Raw genomic sequence first — 16039 nt, 5'->3', positions numbered from 1 at the left:
GGACCTGTTTGACAACAGGCAGGTGCAGTGTTCTCTTTGAATTTTCAGTATTTATCAGAGAGATAAATGGTCCTTTCATGTAATTTATACCATTCACCAGCTCATCTTGTGTGTTGCTTTGTTTTTAATTCTCTAAAGAATCCTGAGTTCCAGCTTATACAAAACCAATATGCAATTATTTGAGAAAGAAGGATTATATGTTATTCCCAGAGGACATAAGTGGCTTTTTCTTTCCTTCATTTCAGTCTTCATAAAACAGTCTCCAATCTCCTCCCAAATGCCTCTGTCTTTCAAGCCACCAGGCAGTGAGTTTTCCTGAATAATCATAGGATACCAAAGAGCAATGAACCCTAAGGCAACAGTATATATATGTTCACTGTTAAAATCAACCTTAGCACAGTCCTGACTACCTGTATACCTCACATACATCCTGCTGCTTTGAGAGCATTCATCTGAGGCATCTTTTTAATGTTCAGATTATAACCTGGCTTGCTAGGCTATATCATTGCAAATTCTGTTCGTTGGCTTGAAGTACAGCTTCTAGTTAGCCAGATGAGAGAACTAGCTTGCAATTCATGGCAATTTTATAAAGCTCAGAAGTGCTTTTCAATGGCTGCAATAAACATTCTGAAAACAATGACAAAGCTACGTTTAGAAAATGTTGTGAAGTCTTCCTCAGAATGAGCAGATCCAAGCTGATTTTTTTTGAATTTAAATAACAAGCTAAAGCAATTTAGAAATTTTGCAGAGAGTAAATGAAAAGATAAATAGCACTTGCTGAAAACAAGAAAGCTATTGCTTATTAGAAAGCAAGAAATTCACCAAACAACAAAAGCTTCACAAGCTGTTGGTGCAGATTGAAGGTCAATAGAAGCATTCTATCTACGGAGGTACCCCACCAGCTGGCTGAGTTTTGGAAAGCATCACTGCATAAAGCAGATCTCTGCTGCATTCAACTTGTCAGTAATTTCCCAAAAGGCTTGTAGTGCTTGTTAAGATTGCCTAATTTCACTGACTGAGTGAGGTGCCAGGAGAAACCAGTATTGTTATGTGACTGTTCTGATTGTCCCTGATACTCTTCTATTTTTGGTACCATAACACCATATCTACCATGCTGGAATTCCAATCTAATTTCTTTCTAAATGATTCATCATACTTTGGATTGGCTTTGGGTTTGTGTCTGTGTATTTCCCTTAGCTATTTATGCCCTGATTTTGTTGCTTTGTATGAAAGTGTTTGAGCACCGTTCATTGGACGTGAAAATTTCTCTTTTTCACGTTGCTTATAGTGTTTTCCAGTTTTTGTGGCATTCTAAGGAAGTCAAAGTAGCAGGTCTGATGTATCCAGGTATTCAGATGTCTTCATAAATATCTTCTCCATGTTTTTCAGCTAATAAATCCAGTTTCTTTTTCCTCTCCTTTCCTTTGTTCTTACTAAGGCTTTCAGAAGCTTTGCTTGTGTTCTCCCACTGTAACAGCAGGCAGGAGGCATGAGCATAATATCTCCAAGAGGACAAGCTGTTTTTCCAACAAGCAGCAGTAAAAGGACTTTTCAACCTCCCCAGGAACCTGGTCTTAGAGAATTGTCCTCAATGCAGTAAGAACAACAACAGTTTATGTGCTATAAGCATCTCATGCTTGTTTTGAAACAATAGACATAATTTTGATCTCAGAGATTCATTTACTGCGCACAGAGGACAGGAAGGCATGTAAATTCCTGATTTTCCAGGTGCTCTCATACAAATATATGCACAGATGTGTATCGTATTCAGAATGATTATTTGATCCAAAATTTTTCATCCCAACTCCTGTGAGTGTACAGGTGTAGTTTAATTGCATGTAGCAGGAGCAAAGAATAATTTGTTAAAAGAGATAAAATAGCAGCATGTGCAGGTGTTGAGTTTTGGTGACTTCAGGTAGCAGCGGTAGCATGGGTGATCTGCTTAAATAAGAATAAATTTAAATAGAACAAAGTAGTTATAATAAATTAATTGAGAAATATGTGAGTTTGTCTATGTTATTGAATTGTTTGGATGTTCTGGCACTGAAGACACATAGCGTGGCAAGACACCTTGCCAGCTGCAATGAACAAATGTATCAAAAAATAATTGGCAAAATGTAAGTAAATTGACAGTACGAACCCAGATTTTTACTTTTTTTTATGGTATTTCAGTGTTGACAGAAATCAGTTATTGATCTCTAATGGAATGAAAAAATCTGTGAAGTATGTGTGTGTATATATATATATATATATTTCCCCCAGTACTCAGCATGGTTCTTGGTTGCTTACAGAGCAAGCTCGTCAGAGCATGCCTTTGGAGAGTGCTGCTGTACTCTGCACTTTCCGTTATGCAGGTAATCGTAAAATGCGAAGTTACACTGACTGACAGATCACGGGATTTGGATCCTTAAAACTATTCAGTAATTCTCCAAAGCACTTGCACATGCAGTGTGGGATGAGTGACAGTGCAGTAAGCAGAAAGCTCTGCAAGGAGGACTGTTCATAAATACACAATGAATGTGGAATGTGTTTTCGTTTAACGAGTATGAGGATGACAGAAAAACTTAGATTACATAATGCAATGTGTTGTGTTTTCTCCACAGTGTGAGATGATGCTCTAGACAACCAATAGCAGGACTTCTGGAGTTTCTGACAGAAAACTGTTCAGCTGAATTTAGGGTGCATTGACAACATACTTTATAACTAGAATCATTTATGCACAGATTTTTCTTTTTCTTCTTTTTTTCTTTTTTTTAAAAATTGTTATTATTATTATAATTATTATTTTTTATACAGAGAAGCAATAAAGAATTTAAGTGTGCACCCAAACAATAAATTATACGTAACCTTAATTACTTTAGGAATTATGACTTTGGACAAGCCTTGTTTGATTCAAAAAGGAAAAGTTTTAAAATATTGTGAAATTTTCTAATCATTTTCATCAGTTAACTTTCTCCGAGAGCTTTAAATCCCCAGTGGCTTTCCAAAGGCATCATCATGATTGTAAGAACTGTTCTCCTTCAAAAGTGCAATGGAAAAACACTGCTATTTAGTATATGACAAACCACATTCAACTCAGCTCAGATTTCAAGTAGGGAGTACTGCATAAAACTGTCCAGAAGGAATAAATGTGGATAAATTAATTAGGAAATTTTAATCATGAATAAAAATGAGGTTAATGTTCTCTTGCAAACATTTGGCCAACTCACAAAGAGGAAATTCATTGAGATATACTTTGTGATGGATTCTCTTTCTGTCTCTGCAATGAAGGTCATTTTGCATCAAGTAATAGGCATTGATGGAAGGAAAAGCCAATTATGGGATCAAAGATAGTATATCATATTCCAAAGGGAAACTGACCGTATTAAATTGCTCAGAAAAGGACCATGATTATTATGATATAATAACAATGATCTGAAAATGATGGAGCAAAACAGAAAGGATAGTGTAGCCAGAGCCACGGAAAAAAAAACCCTTAACAAATAAATGTGAAAAGAGGAGGAATACCTAATAAGTTCAATTGAAAATATTTGATGCTTTTTGCCTCAACAGATGATCATGGACATTATGACTGCTAGTGCTTTCTGCTTCAAACACATGGAGTGCTGTGTGGCATTTAGAGTAGCTGTATGATAGTCATGAGATCCATCTGCAAGAAAGAAAATCTGCAGACAATCATTTTACAAATCAGTCTGATTCTGAAAGACCAGAAGCAATAATTTTGTTGCCTGTGAAGAGACCACAGTTTAGATGGGTGAAGAAGCTGTGCACTGTCATCTTGATAGTCCTAGATAGTACCCATTAGGTTTAATAAAAGATGAATGCATATTTTAAGAGGAATTAGGCCACTTACCATTCCATAGCTAATGATATCATCTGCAGCATGCATAGCAAGATTGAAAAACTCTTGATAAAATATTCAGTCCACATATTTCCCTGTTTCTGGAGCAATGATGGAGATCAAGTCAGGATGTAAAGATGTGGTAAATCCACTATGCATAATTCCTCACATATCAGCAGTACATTATCAGCAATGTCCTTAAATTCTTAAATATGTATGACAGCATACAGGCAAACAGGGCAAGCCAGGCTCTAAGAGAGGACACATCTGGTGCCCTTTTTGATGCAAAATTACTGCTGTGGTGGCTATTGTACATGCTGTAGAGTTTGAGAGCTGCGAGATTCCCTGCAGCGCTGGGGATGCTGGACCACCACAGAGTTGTGCTGCTGGTCCTTACAGAACAGTGCCTCGAACCTTCACTTTCTGGGGTGACATAGTAAAATCTTGCGATGCTTGCTTTAAGAAATTGTGATTGGAAGGGACCTTTTAAGTTTTCAAGTACAATTCTTTACCACATTTCTTAAGTTCTACTTCATAAACAGTTCAAGCTTCCGTAAAATGATTTTGGCAGGTTGCTATTTCTTTTTAATTAGCTGTTCCTCTTCATACACTGCCATTTTACTGTTTTTTCTATTCATAACATTTATTAATGAGGGTGGTCAATGCTCTCCGAGAAAGACAAAACCATGCCTTTTAACTGTTCTTCCCTAATAAGAATAACGTAGCTAATATTTCACTACTTGTCTGTCTCCAGTGAGCAAAGTCAGATGAACTACCTTTAAGAAGGGTGGGTCAGCAGTGACGAACTGTCAGGAACAGAGCTATGCTGAGTAACAGAATTAATTAAGCTATTAAGAGCTCCATGCTGTGTATTAGGGATCAGTGGGCTCGTGGTTCCATAGCATGGTTGCATAAGGCTAACTCTAATTCTCCTGTGATGCGTAAATTCTACCGAATGCATAAAGAACTTACTTCCTGGTAACAGTCATCAAAGCTTAGATCGTAACTGGTCTGGGAGAATAAAATGCAGTAGAAAGGAAGAACAAGGCTACAATTTCAGTTTTGATCCATTTAAAATAAATAAATAAATGTCTTTTTTAGAATAGTTCTGTCTTTTGTTTTTCTTGAAATTCATTTCCTATCATGTCTTTCTTGCCGTTGCCTGGTGAAAGGCTGCAGCACTCTACTTCCTGGGGCTAGAAAGTCTTATTGTATAGCTGCTAATGTCACACAAATCATTAGATCATTCAATGCACTTTGCAAATCCCAATTCCCATAGTGCTATTTTGGGTGGTTTAAACAGATCTCACAGAAACCCAGAGTCTGCAACCAGATATTGGTTTTCCCACAGGTTGTATAGGAGCAATGGCTGTGATGTTCTACAGGTTTATTTCTGCATGATTTAAGTTTATGCAGAAATATCCCTCTTTTCCTCAGAAGTGGTTATAAAATAATTTCTTGTTTTAAATGCAAACATTTTGTAAGTGAGGATTCAGTTAAAATGATCTCAGCTTGTGGTAATTATTATTAATTTTAATATCTAATATGACTTCTGATATTAGAAGCTTTAATTGTAAGTTAACACTCTCCTTATCCAGTAGGGTCATATCCTAACACGTTACATTTGCTTTATGAGCTTGAATGATATTAATTTTAATCTCAACTCACCATAGTGTTTAAGTATTATACATTACTGAAATGGAAATAGAATAAAGTAAAGGAGGCAGTCTCATCCACGGAGAAGAGAAGGAGAGATTCCCTTATTGCTCTCATCCTACCCTCTAACACAGTTTCTCCATGGGTTAATATTAAGTTAAAGGATTCTACACTGCTGAGAAAATTGCTGTGAGTGAAGCGGTCCTGACAACATGCTCTTCCTCTTGATGTTTTTTGCAGGTTGAGACTGGAGATGTGGGAGATGTGTATAAGATTCGGGTCAGCTGTGATGACGTGCCAGGCTTTGAGGGTTGGCACTTGAAGTCTTTCCATTTAGAAGAGCTACATACAAAACAGGAGTTGAACTTTGACTGCAACTGCTGGCTGTCTCTTAGCAGAGAAGACAAGGAGCTGGTGAAAGAATTCCCTGTAGTCAGTGAGGACCAGAAAACTTTACCAGGTGAAAACACTGAGCAGATATGAACACTGCTAACCTCTTGAAAATAAATAAATGTCACATGTAGAATATAACATATGTTGAGCATTTGATATCTTCAGTGGGTCAATCCCAATAGTCTTCATACATACCCTGTAAAAATGTTGACCATTTAAGAAATTTAATTTTCCAGTTAAGTGGCAGATTGGACTTCACAGTTGCTAAACCTTCTGCACGATTCTGTGTACAAAACTGAAGAAAATAATTATACTTTTAAAAGTTAAAGCACATGTTCACAGCTATGGAAATGATCCATTGTAGATTTGCTGTTGGATTACTTGGTTTATAATTTCAGTTACTAATGGGAACAATTGTACAAAAAAGTTTTGCATTGTTTTTCCCTAAGGTGTTTTTTCTGACATGCTGAGAGTTTCAGAGAATATTCGTAAGTGCTCTTGGAGTGTGAAGGCCTGCAGAAGCACTGCATTTGTTCAGAAAAGTTGGAAGTTACACGAGATGAAAGTGATATGAAACAAGACTGCTTTTCAAAACTGAAGTTCCAGAAATTCTAGTTCTTGAATATCTCAAACCTTTTCACAACCTTAAAAGAAACCATGGCTTAAGTTAGTTGAATGTTAGTTCGGGAGGACAGTATGTTAAAAATGACATTTGAAAAATTTTGGTTATTCTCTTTGTTGAAGTATGAATACATCTGCAACTCAGTGATATTTCTCAGAAGAAAATCCATTCTAGCTGTATCAATTGAAAGAAGAAAATGTGTTTATACAGGAGCACTACAGAGGCAAAAACGTTTTGCTGTTGCTGTCATGCACCTTGCATTAATATGTGCATTTGATACATTTTTATGCTTATATCTCATACCATGCATCAAGAGGTTATGCTACATCAGTTTCTTCTACCTAATTTGAATAAACTTTACATAGCAGTTTATTCTTTGACCTGTGATGATTATTAACTACTGCAAAGATTATGTAGTTTTTAACAGTAAAAAAAAACCTCAGATGACTTATTTTTCGAGACTTGAGTGGTAAAATAGATTGAGATAGAATTTGTCTGGATACTAGTAAGTCTGAGTTGCCTGAATCCAATTTCACTGGATTTCTAAGGAAGTAATGGAAAGACTTCATTACACTTTGCTTGAAGATATCACATTCACAAAGAGTAACCCATTTTAATCACTGTACAGCAGATTTTTTGGCAGTTCCAGAAGTGAAAACAGTAGTCTTACTAAACAATATGTACTGATTTTTTCTTTAAGAACACTTTTTTAAATGAAGTGTTTCATTTGTACTTTTTTTTCTTTTCTTTGAACAGTCCATAAATATGTTGTCTCTGTACATACTGGTGACCGCTGGGGAGCAGAAACCTTTGCAAACGTTTATATCACCCTTTATGGCAAAAGAGGTGACACAGGTGTAAGGAATCTTCATACACCTTTAGCAACAGAAAGGAAATTCCAAAGGAATAAGGTAATGGCACAAAAATGCTGTCTTACATGTGCAGGACCTACAACTGACTACACTGCATCACTTAATGCCTGCTCAAGTTAGCCTCCTTCCTGTTTATAATCTCCCTTTAAATATGGAAGACTGCAGTGAGGTCTTCCTGGAGCCTTCTCTACTCCAGGCTGAACAAGCCCAGTTCCTTCAGCCTTTCTTCATAGAAGAGGTGCCTTTCAAGCCTTTGATCATCTGCTACATCAATTCCACATCTTTCTTGTGCTGGGGACCGCAGGGCTGGTTTCAGTGTGAGGCCTCACAGGGGCTGACCAGAAGGAGATAATCACCGTGCTCTCCCTGCTGCCAACCCCCCCTCCCTTTTTGGATCAGCCCAGGATGTAGTTGGCCTTCTGGTCTATAAGCGAACACTGCAGGTTTATCTTGAGCTTTTCATCTGACAAGACTTCAAAATTCCTCTTTGCAGGGCTATTTTCAATGAGTTCTTCTCCCAGTCTGTACACATATCTGGGATTGCCCTGACCTGGGTGCAAAACCTTGGACTTGTTGAACCTCAGTATGTTCACATGGACACACTTCTCAAGCTTGTCCTAGTCCCTCCTGATAGCATCCTTTTCTTATTGTATCAACTGCACCACTCCGCCTGGTGTCATCCGCAAATACTGTCACTCCTTTGTAAAAGGCCATCAGATGGAAATAGAATTTATTGTCCAACTATTTACAGCAGACTGATGTCAGTGTTATTTCTTTTTTGGACAAGCACATTTCCAGTGCTGTATGAGCAAACACAAAGCAGATTCCTGAGGACAAACTGTGATCACACTATGTTCTATTCCAAATTTAAGACAGCATGGGTAGCATAGAATTAAAAATTATGGATAGAAAAATAGTTAAGGAAATTGCTGTGAGACTTACAAGTTCTGTGCTTTCTGTAACCTCAGCCCCAAGTTAAACACTAAACTAAGTTTACTCAATGACTTTGGACAAGAGAAAAGAAGAGAACGCACATAACAATTTTGCTTCTAGAGAGTCTTAGATTTCTGTGGAATGATTTGATAGGGTGAGGAAAAACCGGATTCAGTATAAACTGAGAGAATTTCTAAAAATAATTTTTTGCAACATATCAGGGCTATGGCTATGTACAGAAATAGCACTCTACAGTTATTTTACTTCACCTTCATTCTCTGATTTATTTCCTAAAATATATTAATTAAAAAATTTAATGATTTCCACTTACAATCTGGTTGTCAAATCCTGACTATTGTTAAAAAGAAAATTGGTATTTTTGTCATGCAAAGGTAATTTTAATGTTAGTAACAGAAAAGCTACTTCTTCAATATTTTTATTTTAAAAGTAGCACAAGCAACATAGAGGACTTTGAAAGTACTACATTTTATTAGAGATCAATTTGCAATTATCTTCTTTTTAGTTGTCCTTACATCTGGTTTAGTAAGTTCCTGCTATTAAGTCAATATTTTATTGGGATAATGGTATTAATTATAATTCTAGATGTTGTTTAAACTCTTGTTATTCATAACTTTGCTGACCATTAGAAGCTGCAATCAAGTCCACCAGACCCTAGGCTGGACTGTGTACAGAAAACCTGTTTTGTTTCACATTTATCTTTTTTTTTTTTTTTTTCATCCCCTGATGCCCTTTTTCTTACTCTTACTCCATTCTGCTTCAGTTCCTGTTTATGGTCTTTCACTCAACTCTCTCCATGTTGTCTTGCTTAATCATTCAGTTTTCTGTTGCAGTAATTTTCATTTTGTAAGAAAAACAAAAAGGCGACAAAATGTTTAGTTTACATTTTCTTTTGGCCTGTTAACATAAGTAAACTCAATGATCCTTAAAATCTAAATTTATGTTATACTTTTGATACTGGAAGTGCCCTGAAAATAATTTGATTATAACCAAAATTGTCATCATTTTTAACCTGCCAGAATGCTGATGTATATGTATTTTAAATGTAAAATGATTCATAAAATACGTATTTTCCAAAGATCGGATGAAGTTACAATACATCGTTAATCATGAGTGGGATTTAAGGTTAGGTATAATTAATGTGTGCTTTCTTAGATTCAGAGGGGAGATGTTATGTTAAATGTTACCAAAATAACCCCCCCATATAAAACAGACAAGCATATAACGTCTGCTGAATCCAGGTTGTTTTCCCCTGAGTTCAAGCACATTCAGGTCCAAGATGTCGTATTATTTCAATTTTCTTTGCAGGTGGATTCCTTTTTGGTGGAAGCTGTTTCTCTGAGTCATTTGCAAAAAGTGATCATAGGACATGATGGGCAAGGATATGGGGCTGGAATGTACCTCAAGATGATAACAGTCAGGGAATCACAAGACTCAGACAATGAGTGGGTCTTTCCGTGCTGGAACTGGCTTGATACTCATCTGGGATTATGTGAGACTGTTTGTGAGATATTTACAGTTGGTAAGTTCTTCTGCAATCTGGCCTGGCTCTCTGCATCTTTTGAATTTGGTTGCAGGTCTCTAAAGTGATTTTTTAAATTGAAAATGTGAATTTTCAGTTTGATTTGGTTATTATAACAATACAACATCTGGTGATGTCAAAGTTAATAAAATTCCATCCTGTAAATACGTTGTGTATAAAACTCTCACCATCTAAATTAAAATTTATCACATTACAGCAAAAGATTTAAAGCAGGTAAAGAGTTTGAAATGTATGCCTTGTGGGGATAAATAGCTTAAGTCTTATGCGCTACTTTTCAAGTTGGTAAGGATCTAATTTGAAATCCAGAGAAAAGTTACTTTAGTCAATCTGTGTATTAACTCACCTGTGGTATTATTCCACTGTGCAAAGAAATACAGTTCTGCTGTGCTTTGTTTGTATATACTCATTCCAAGCCTACTACACCACAAGTTGTTCAGATCCAAATGGAAATGAAAGATAGTGACAATTAATGGAGAAAAAGAGAAGGAGAAGGTCAGATTGTTTTACTGAAGATCTGGCAAATATTTTTGCATGTTTACTCTATGTCAGTCTCACACTATTATACCATATAATATAGCTAAATATGAGATAGTGTCATGTGAAGTTCATTGTTATTAATTTTATATTAGATGTCTACAGGCTACAGGTGTGTTTGGGGCTTCTGAATGATAAAGTGGTTTTAATAGCATTGATTTTTTTTTTTTTTTTTTAAGAACAGTTGATTAGACCTCTAAAAGGTGACTAGATGCTCTCTTAGTAATTTCTTCCAAACATGACAAGAAAAAGAACATTCTATTAAGAAAATACCTGTGAAACTAAAACACAGAAGGAACATTTAGCTGTTAAATTATTGGCAAAAAAAATAATAAAAAGTATTGATGTGTTATTCTTAGTGAACTGTTGCCATAGATACAACATAACCTGCAAATAGAGCTGGCTTTGTGTATTGTAAAGGCTGTGGTCTTGTTATATTATGCCAGTCTGTCATACTGTCGTCTTTCCTCTTTCTCTTTGATCATTTTTAAAGGTAGAAGATTGATTTCTCATCCTAAACTGCCTAAAGTCATCATGCAGTCATCTGGTCTCTGGATAATGGACATCACTGGATCTGACTGGAGCAGTGAAGAGGATCCATTACACCTCTCTTTAATCTTCTTTGGCAACCAGAATCATAAGAAGTTGCCACTTCAAGTTACAGGAAAAGAAATTCAAATCGAAGTACTTCAATCTTTATCTATTGGAAAAAAAAAGAAAAATCTAAGAATCATGTACCTGTGATAAACCTCTTACTTCTGAGATGATAAATTGTTTCTTTAAACTACTAAATTGATTTTTAAGTTCTCTGTGTAGTTTGACATGGATTATAATATTCTTCCTTTGTAGTCAGTAAGGCTATCACTTATGCAGCAGCTTTTGAATGAGCAGGAGTGAACCTTCTCCCAAGGTTTCATTCGGAGAATGTTTAAATAAGCAAATTGGTCCCTAGGTGCATATCACAAGATATACCAGACAGCATGTAGTGATTTACAGTTCTTGTTGATTTCAATTGATTTCACAAAAGTAAGTAATTTGTAAACATACAATTTGTGGGATATTACAGAGATTTGTGGGCGGATGATGGAGAAGGAAGAAACATAAATGAGATAAAACTTACAGAGCTAATTTTCTATTTAATTTAATTTGTTCATCTCTGCCACCATGTTTTTTTCCAGGGTAATTACATTTTCTTCCAGTGTTTCTCTCTTTTATTTCTGCTTGTCTTTATGACTTTCTTTTCTCTCTTGATTAGCTCCTTTTACTCCCTAAATTTACTCCTTTATTCTTCGTTTTTAGTTTCTTGAGTTACTTATCAATTGAAATATTAAGAGGCTTTTAATCGGATGAATGAATGAAATTGAGTTTATTGAAAGGTGCCCTGCTTCTACTTCAATGGTTCTTCCCTCCTACAACTACAATTCCTTGCTCAGTATCAGTGCTGTGGTACTTTTATGCTTTTCCAATTTTGCTCTCTCTGAATGACCAATACAGCAGAATTTGGAACTGACCAACTGAAGCAAATGCTTCAGACCCCTCATCTGTCTTAAGAAATCCCTAATCATGAAGCGCAGAAAACTAGGAGAATATTCAAGGGAATCATGACAATTACTTGTTCATTTCTTGTAATTCTTATTCCATCTTACTGTTGGCCTTTGGGGTTTTGAGGAAATTATTTGGGGTTTTGAGGAAATTATTGATCCCTATGAGAAAAGTGGTTTCATTATCCCCAGCTAGTTCGTTAGCTTAAATTTGACCTTGATCAGTTCCTCCTTCATTTGTAAAAACAACTATATGTCAGGACTAAGTGAACAAAGAGAAGTGGACAGACAAGTCCGTGGAAGTTTCTAAGCCAGCTTTACAACATGAAAGTGTGTCTGTGAAGCTATGTCCTAGGAAAGCTTTCTTAAGGATTAGTTGATGGAACAGCAGAAGGAGGTAGCAGGAGCATATCAGGAAAATAGGGATGAAAAGAGTCCTGGCACAAAGCCCATAGAATGAAAATATGTTTCTTTTGATTCTCAGTTTCATCAGAAAGCAGCCTTGGAGTTGTGAGTAAAGAAAATGTTCTTGATTCTTATTCCTGCTAGTCATGTAAAGAACAGTTAATGATTAACACTAAAGAGATAATTGGCTTTTTTGCTTTTTTGCTTTTTTGCTTTTTTTTTTTTTTTTTAAATTCTTAAATGGAAGAGAAACTAAACCCACTAAGTTAGGTTGTAAACAAGATAAAAAATGAATAGTCCTTAGGAAATTTTTCTGTGCTAAAGAATCCATGCTAAGTATGAAGAAATACTATGAAACTGGAACTATTGGCAATGAGAGCAAAGGAAATAATATGATTAGAAAAGAGAAAAATAATAATTGTTATAAACCTGCTCCACTTCTTCATCTGTTAAAGTTTGTTCAATTGTTGCATAGATCTGTCAACTGTGTATGCACTGGCACAATTAGAAAGAGATCCATTCATCTTCTCTTTTTCTTGCATAGGATGAACTGTCAGATATTGGCTTGCTATACAAAGTTCAGGTAACCGGCCCACACAGCGAGCTAAAACAGCCGTGGCGCTTAGATTTACTGCATATGAAGCACACGGGCACAAAGGAAGAGATGTATTTAGCATTTGACTGCTTGTTCAACCCTAATGAAGACAAATGTGTGGAACTGCCAGCTCTCTATGCAGATCAGGAGCCTTTGCCCGGTAAGCTAAGTCTGTTTTTGTTACTGGGGTCAGGATTGGTGTCACTGGAATACCAATATCTCTCCTGGGCTGAATATTAAGAAATACAATGTTTTGTGCATGCATTTATCACAAAAGAAAGCTGAAGAAAGAGAAATCTCTGGTATTAAGATTATGACAGATGTTGTAACTGCTGATACCAAATGTAGAATGCAACTTCTTTTATGTGAGGCAGTTTCCCATTTTTAGCTCTTGATTATTTGCTATATCTTCAAATTAATGCCATGTCAGCTGAAGACATGTACAAAATATTATCTAGTGCAATATCACCTGAATCTTCCTATTCATAAAGAGATGTGTGTGACCTAGAAAAGTAGTCAGTGTTTTAAGGAAGAAAGAATTGCAAAGACCCCCTACAAAACAGAGATGTAATTTAAAAAACATGTTACATCAGCAAAGGGATAGACAAGAATTTCAATTGCTTTGGAGTTTTATTGATATTGATGAGAAATTTATAGTAGAGCAAGTATTATTCCAGCAAAACAGATTAAGTGGCACTTTTTTCTGCTTCTAGTAACACATGTGAATTATGTATATGACAATAACAGAAATATAATAAAGTGATAACCCCCAGTCCCCTAGGAATATGGCAAACAACAATGCATGCTGATGACTTGATCGCAAGCTATTTAAGAACAGACTTCCCATTTATCCAGCTCATTAGAATAAAGAAGATTGATGGGGATAGTAAAGATCATGTATTGGAGCTTTTGGTGACAGTTAAGAGGTTTATTGCCAGAGGCTATAGTACAAAGAGCATTCTGCTTCAGCAGAAACTAGTAGGAAAAGATGGAAGCTGCCCAGGAAAAGAAATAAAATATTCCATGTGAACTTTTGCACGCTGTTCTCTAGAGGGATTTTCCTGACTATTTTATTCCATTTAAAGTTGAAATCTGAACAAATTAAACAATTAAGACCTTTTAAATATCTGGTTTTATGTGGGTTTTCATAGCTTTAAGAAATTAGTAGCCTTGTAATCATTTACTGAAAAAATCTTATCATTTTAGGTTTTTGATCCATCAGGTTCAAAATAACATTGGATGTTGCGTATAATATATGTAGGATATATAATGCTAAGTATAATAACCCTAGAGCTTGTTAAAATCTCTGTTACCTCTTTATTGGTAATTACCTTTACTGGTATTTATTTTCAGAATTTGTGATTGCTAAATGTTAAACTAAGTATTAAAATTCAATTCTCGAATATGTCCTACAAAGTCTTAGTTATGCTAAGAAACAGAGATAGTGTCCAAGAGCATTATCCTGATTAGTAGAGTAATTAATTTGAGGTAAAATAAGAAGGCTGAGACAGTTTCCTTGGAAAATTTCTTGGAAGATGCATGTATAGTTTCTGCTCCAAATTATACCGTACTTGTGTAATATCTACCGAACTAGAAAGTTTCACATAAACCATTTCGTAGACATCTAACTAAGGGAAATATAATGCTCTTTCTTCCAGATGTAACTCATTTTGAGTCCGTGATCTGTTCTTTTGAAACTCAGATATATGGCCACGGATGAAACAATGACATTTGTGATATTTAAAGATGCACTGAATGAGCAAACTGCAGTCAAAAGTGTTGATACCAGTTTTGTTCTTTCTGGATCCAACACTAATTCAGTCTAAAATTTCTAAGCGTCAGCTTTTTCCTTGTATTCTAATTTGCTTACAGGAGGCAAAAATATTCAGTTTTAGGCATTTGCACTCATTACTGCTTCAAGAGAAATATCAGTTTTTGGAGATGCCTTTCATAAATCTCTTGGTAGTATAGATTTAAATAAAGACAGAAGGAAAATGTTAAAAGTTATCAATCACTACTATCTCCAGACAAATCAAAAAAGTAGATAACTCTATAGTGAGCAAAGTAAAAGTAAAAATTATTGAAATAAAAAGTATCTTTCATTAGTTATGTGAACTGCTTGATTGTAACAAAGGCTACATTAATGCAGCTACCGATCTTCTAAACTAAGTGATCCTATGAGATCTGTGTTCCTTTATGATCTTCAGGAAAATCATAATTCCTTCTTTAAAACCAGTGGTCACTCAGTTTTTTTCCTGTATCCAGAAGGCCTTCACAAAAATAGTTTTGTACCTCTTTCTGAGCACGTGAGAAACTCATGCATTCTGTCAGTGTATCCTCCACATCCAACCTTGCCCAATGGGAAATGAGGATAACTTTATGTCCAGTAAACCAGAGGTATCAACTGCATTTGAAATATATTGTTAGTAATGTAAAAACAAAACCAAAACAACAAAAACAACAACAAAAAACGCAACAGACAAACAAAATTGAAAATTGATTCTCTGAAATTACTTTTTCTTCCATCTGTACTTTCTCTTCCATCTGTACGTCTTTTTCTTAGAAGTCTGCACCCAAGATCACCGTACCGGTAGCTCCCTAGGAACAATTATATTAAACAAACAAGACCAAATGATTCTTTTGCATAATTTCATTTGATTCTGTGGCATTATTTCAGAGCTGAACTTGCTTTCTGGCTATTACCTAGTGTTCCAAAAGTTACTACTTTGTCTGTCTTGCTTACTTTCACATATTATCCTAGTATTTATAAGTGTAATTTTACTCAACCAGTATCACAGTCCAAATTACTACCCATGAATCTTTGTCAGTTTCAGAATAAAAGACACTGACTGATTTTTTATTTTCCTTCTAAATTCTGTGGCAATTCTGTGAAGGGCATTCATGTGCATGTTAACACGGTGAAGCAAATTCATCACATAATTAAATTGTATTAGTTTTGAAGAAAATATCTTCAGTTACAATTAAAATCTTAGCATTTTTGGTTCTTAGCTTCTGTATTTCTTGAAGCTTTCTAGGTCATTTCTTGACAATTTTTAAAATGTCATTTTTAGTGATTGCAGTTGAAG

General features: G+C 35.5%; 1 protein-coding gene across 1 annotated transcript in view; it reads left to right on the top strand.

Annotated features, from left to right (window-relative positions):
- RP1 (RP1 axonemal microtubule associated) overlaps positions 1-16039 on the top strand; it is a 168078-nt gene that overhangs the window by 96908 nt on the left and 55131 nt on the right. The window contains 5 exon segments of the mRNA XM_042808614.1: positions 5738-5957; positions 7269-7423; positions 9644-9857; positions 10906-11096; positions 12903-13113. Of these exon segments, the coding sequence (XP_042664548.1) occupies positions 5738-5957; positions 7269-7423; positions 9644-9857; positions 10906-11096; positions 12903-13113 (991 nt within the window).

The sequence above is a fragment of the Centrocercus urophasianus genome, unplaced genomic scaffold (assembly GCF_019232065.1).
Source record: "Centrocercus urophasianus isolate 14NV4802_14NV808 unplaced genomic scaffold, USGS_Curo_1.0 seq_11, whole genome shotgun sequence".
Lineage (NCBI taxonomy): Eukaryota > Metazoa > Chordata > Aves > Galliformes > Phasianidae > Centrocercus > Centrocercus urophasianus.
Note: the sequence above shows the minus strand (reverse complement) of the source record. Positions and strands in the feature narration are given on the sequence as shown.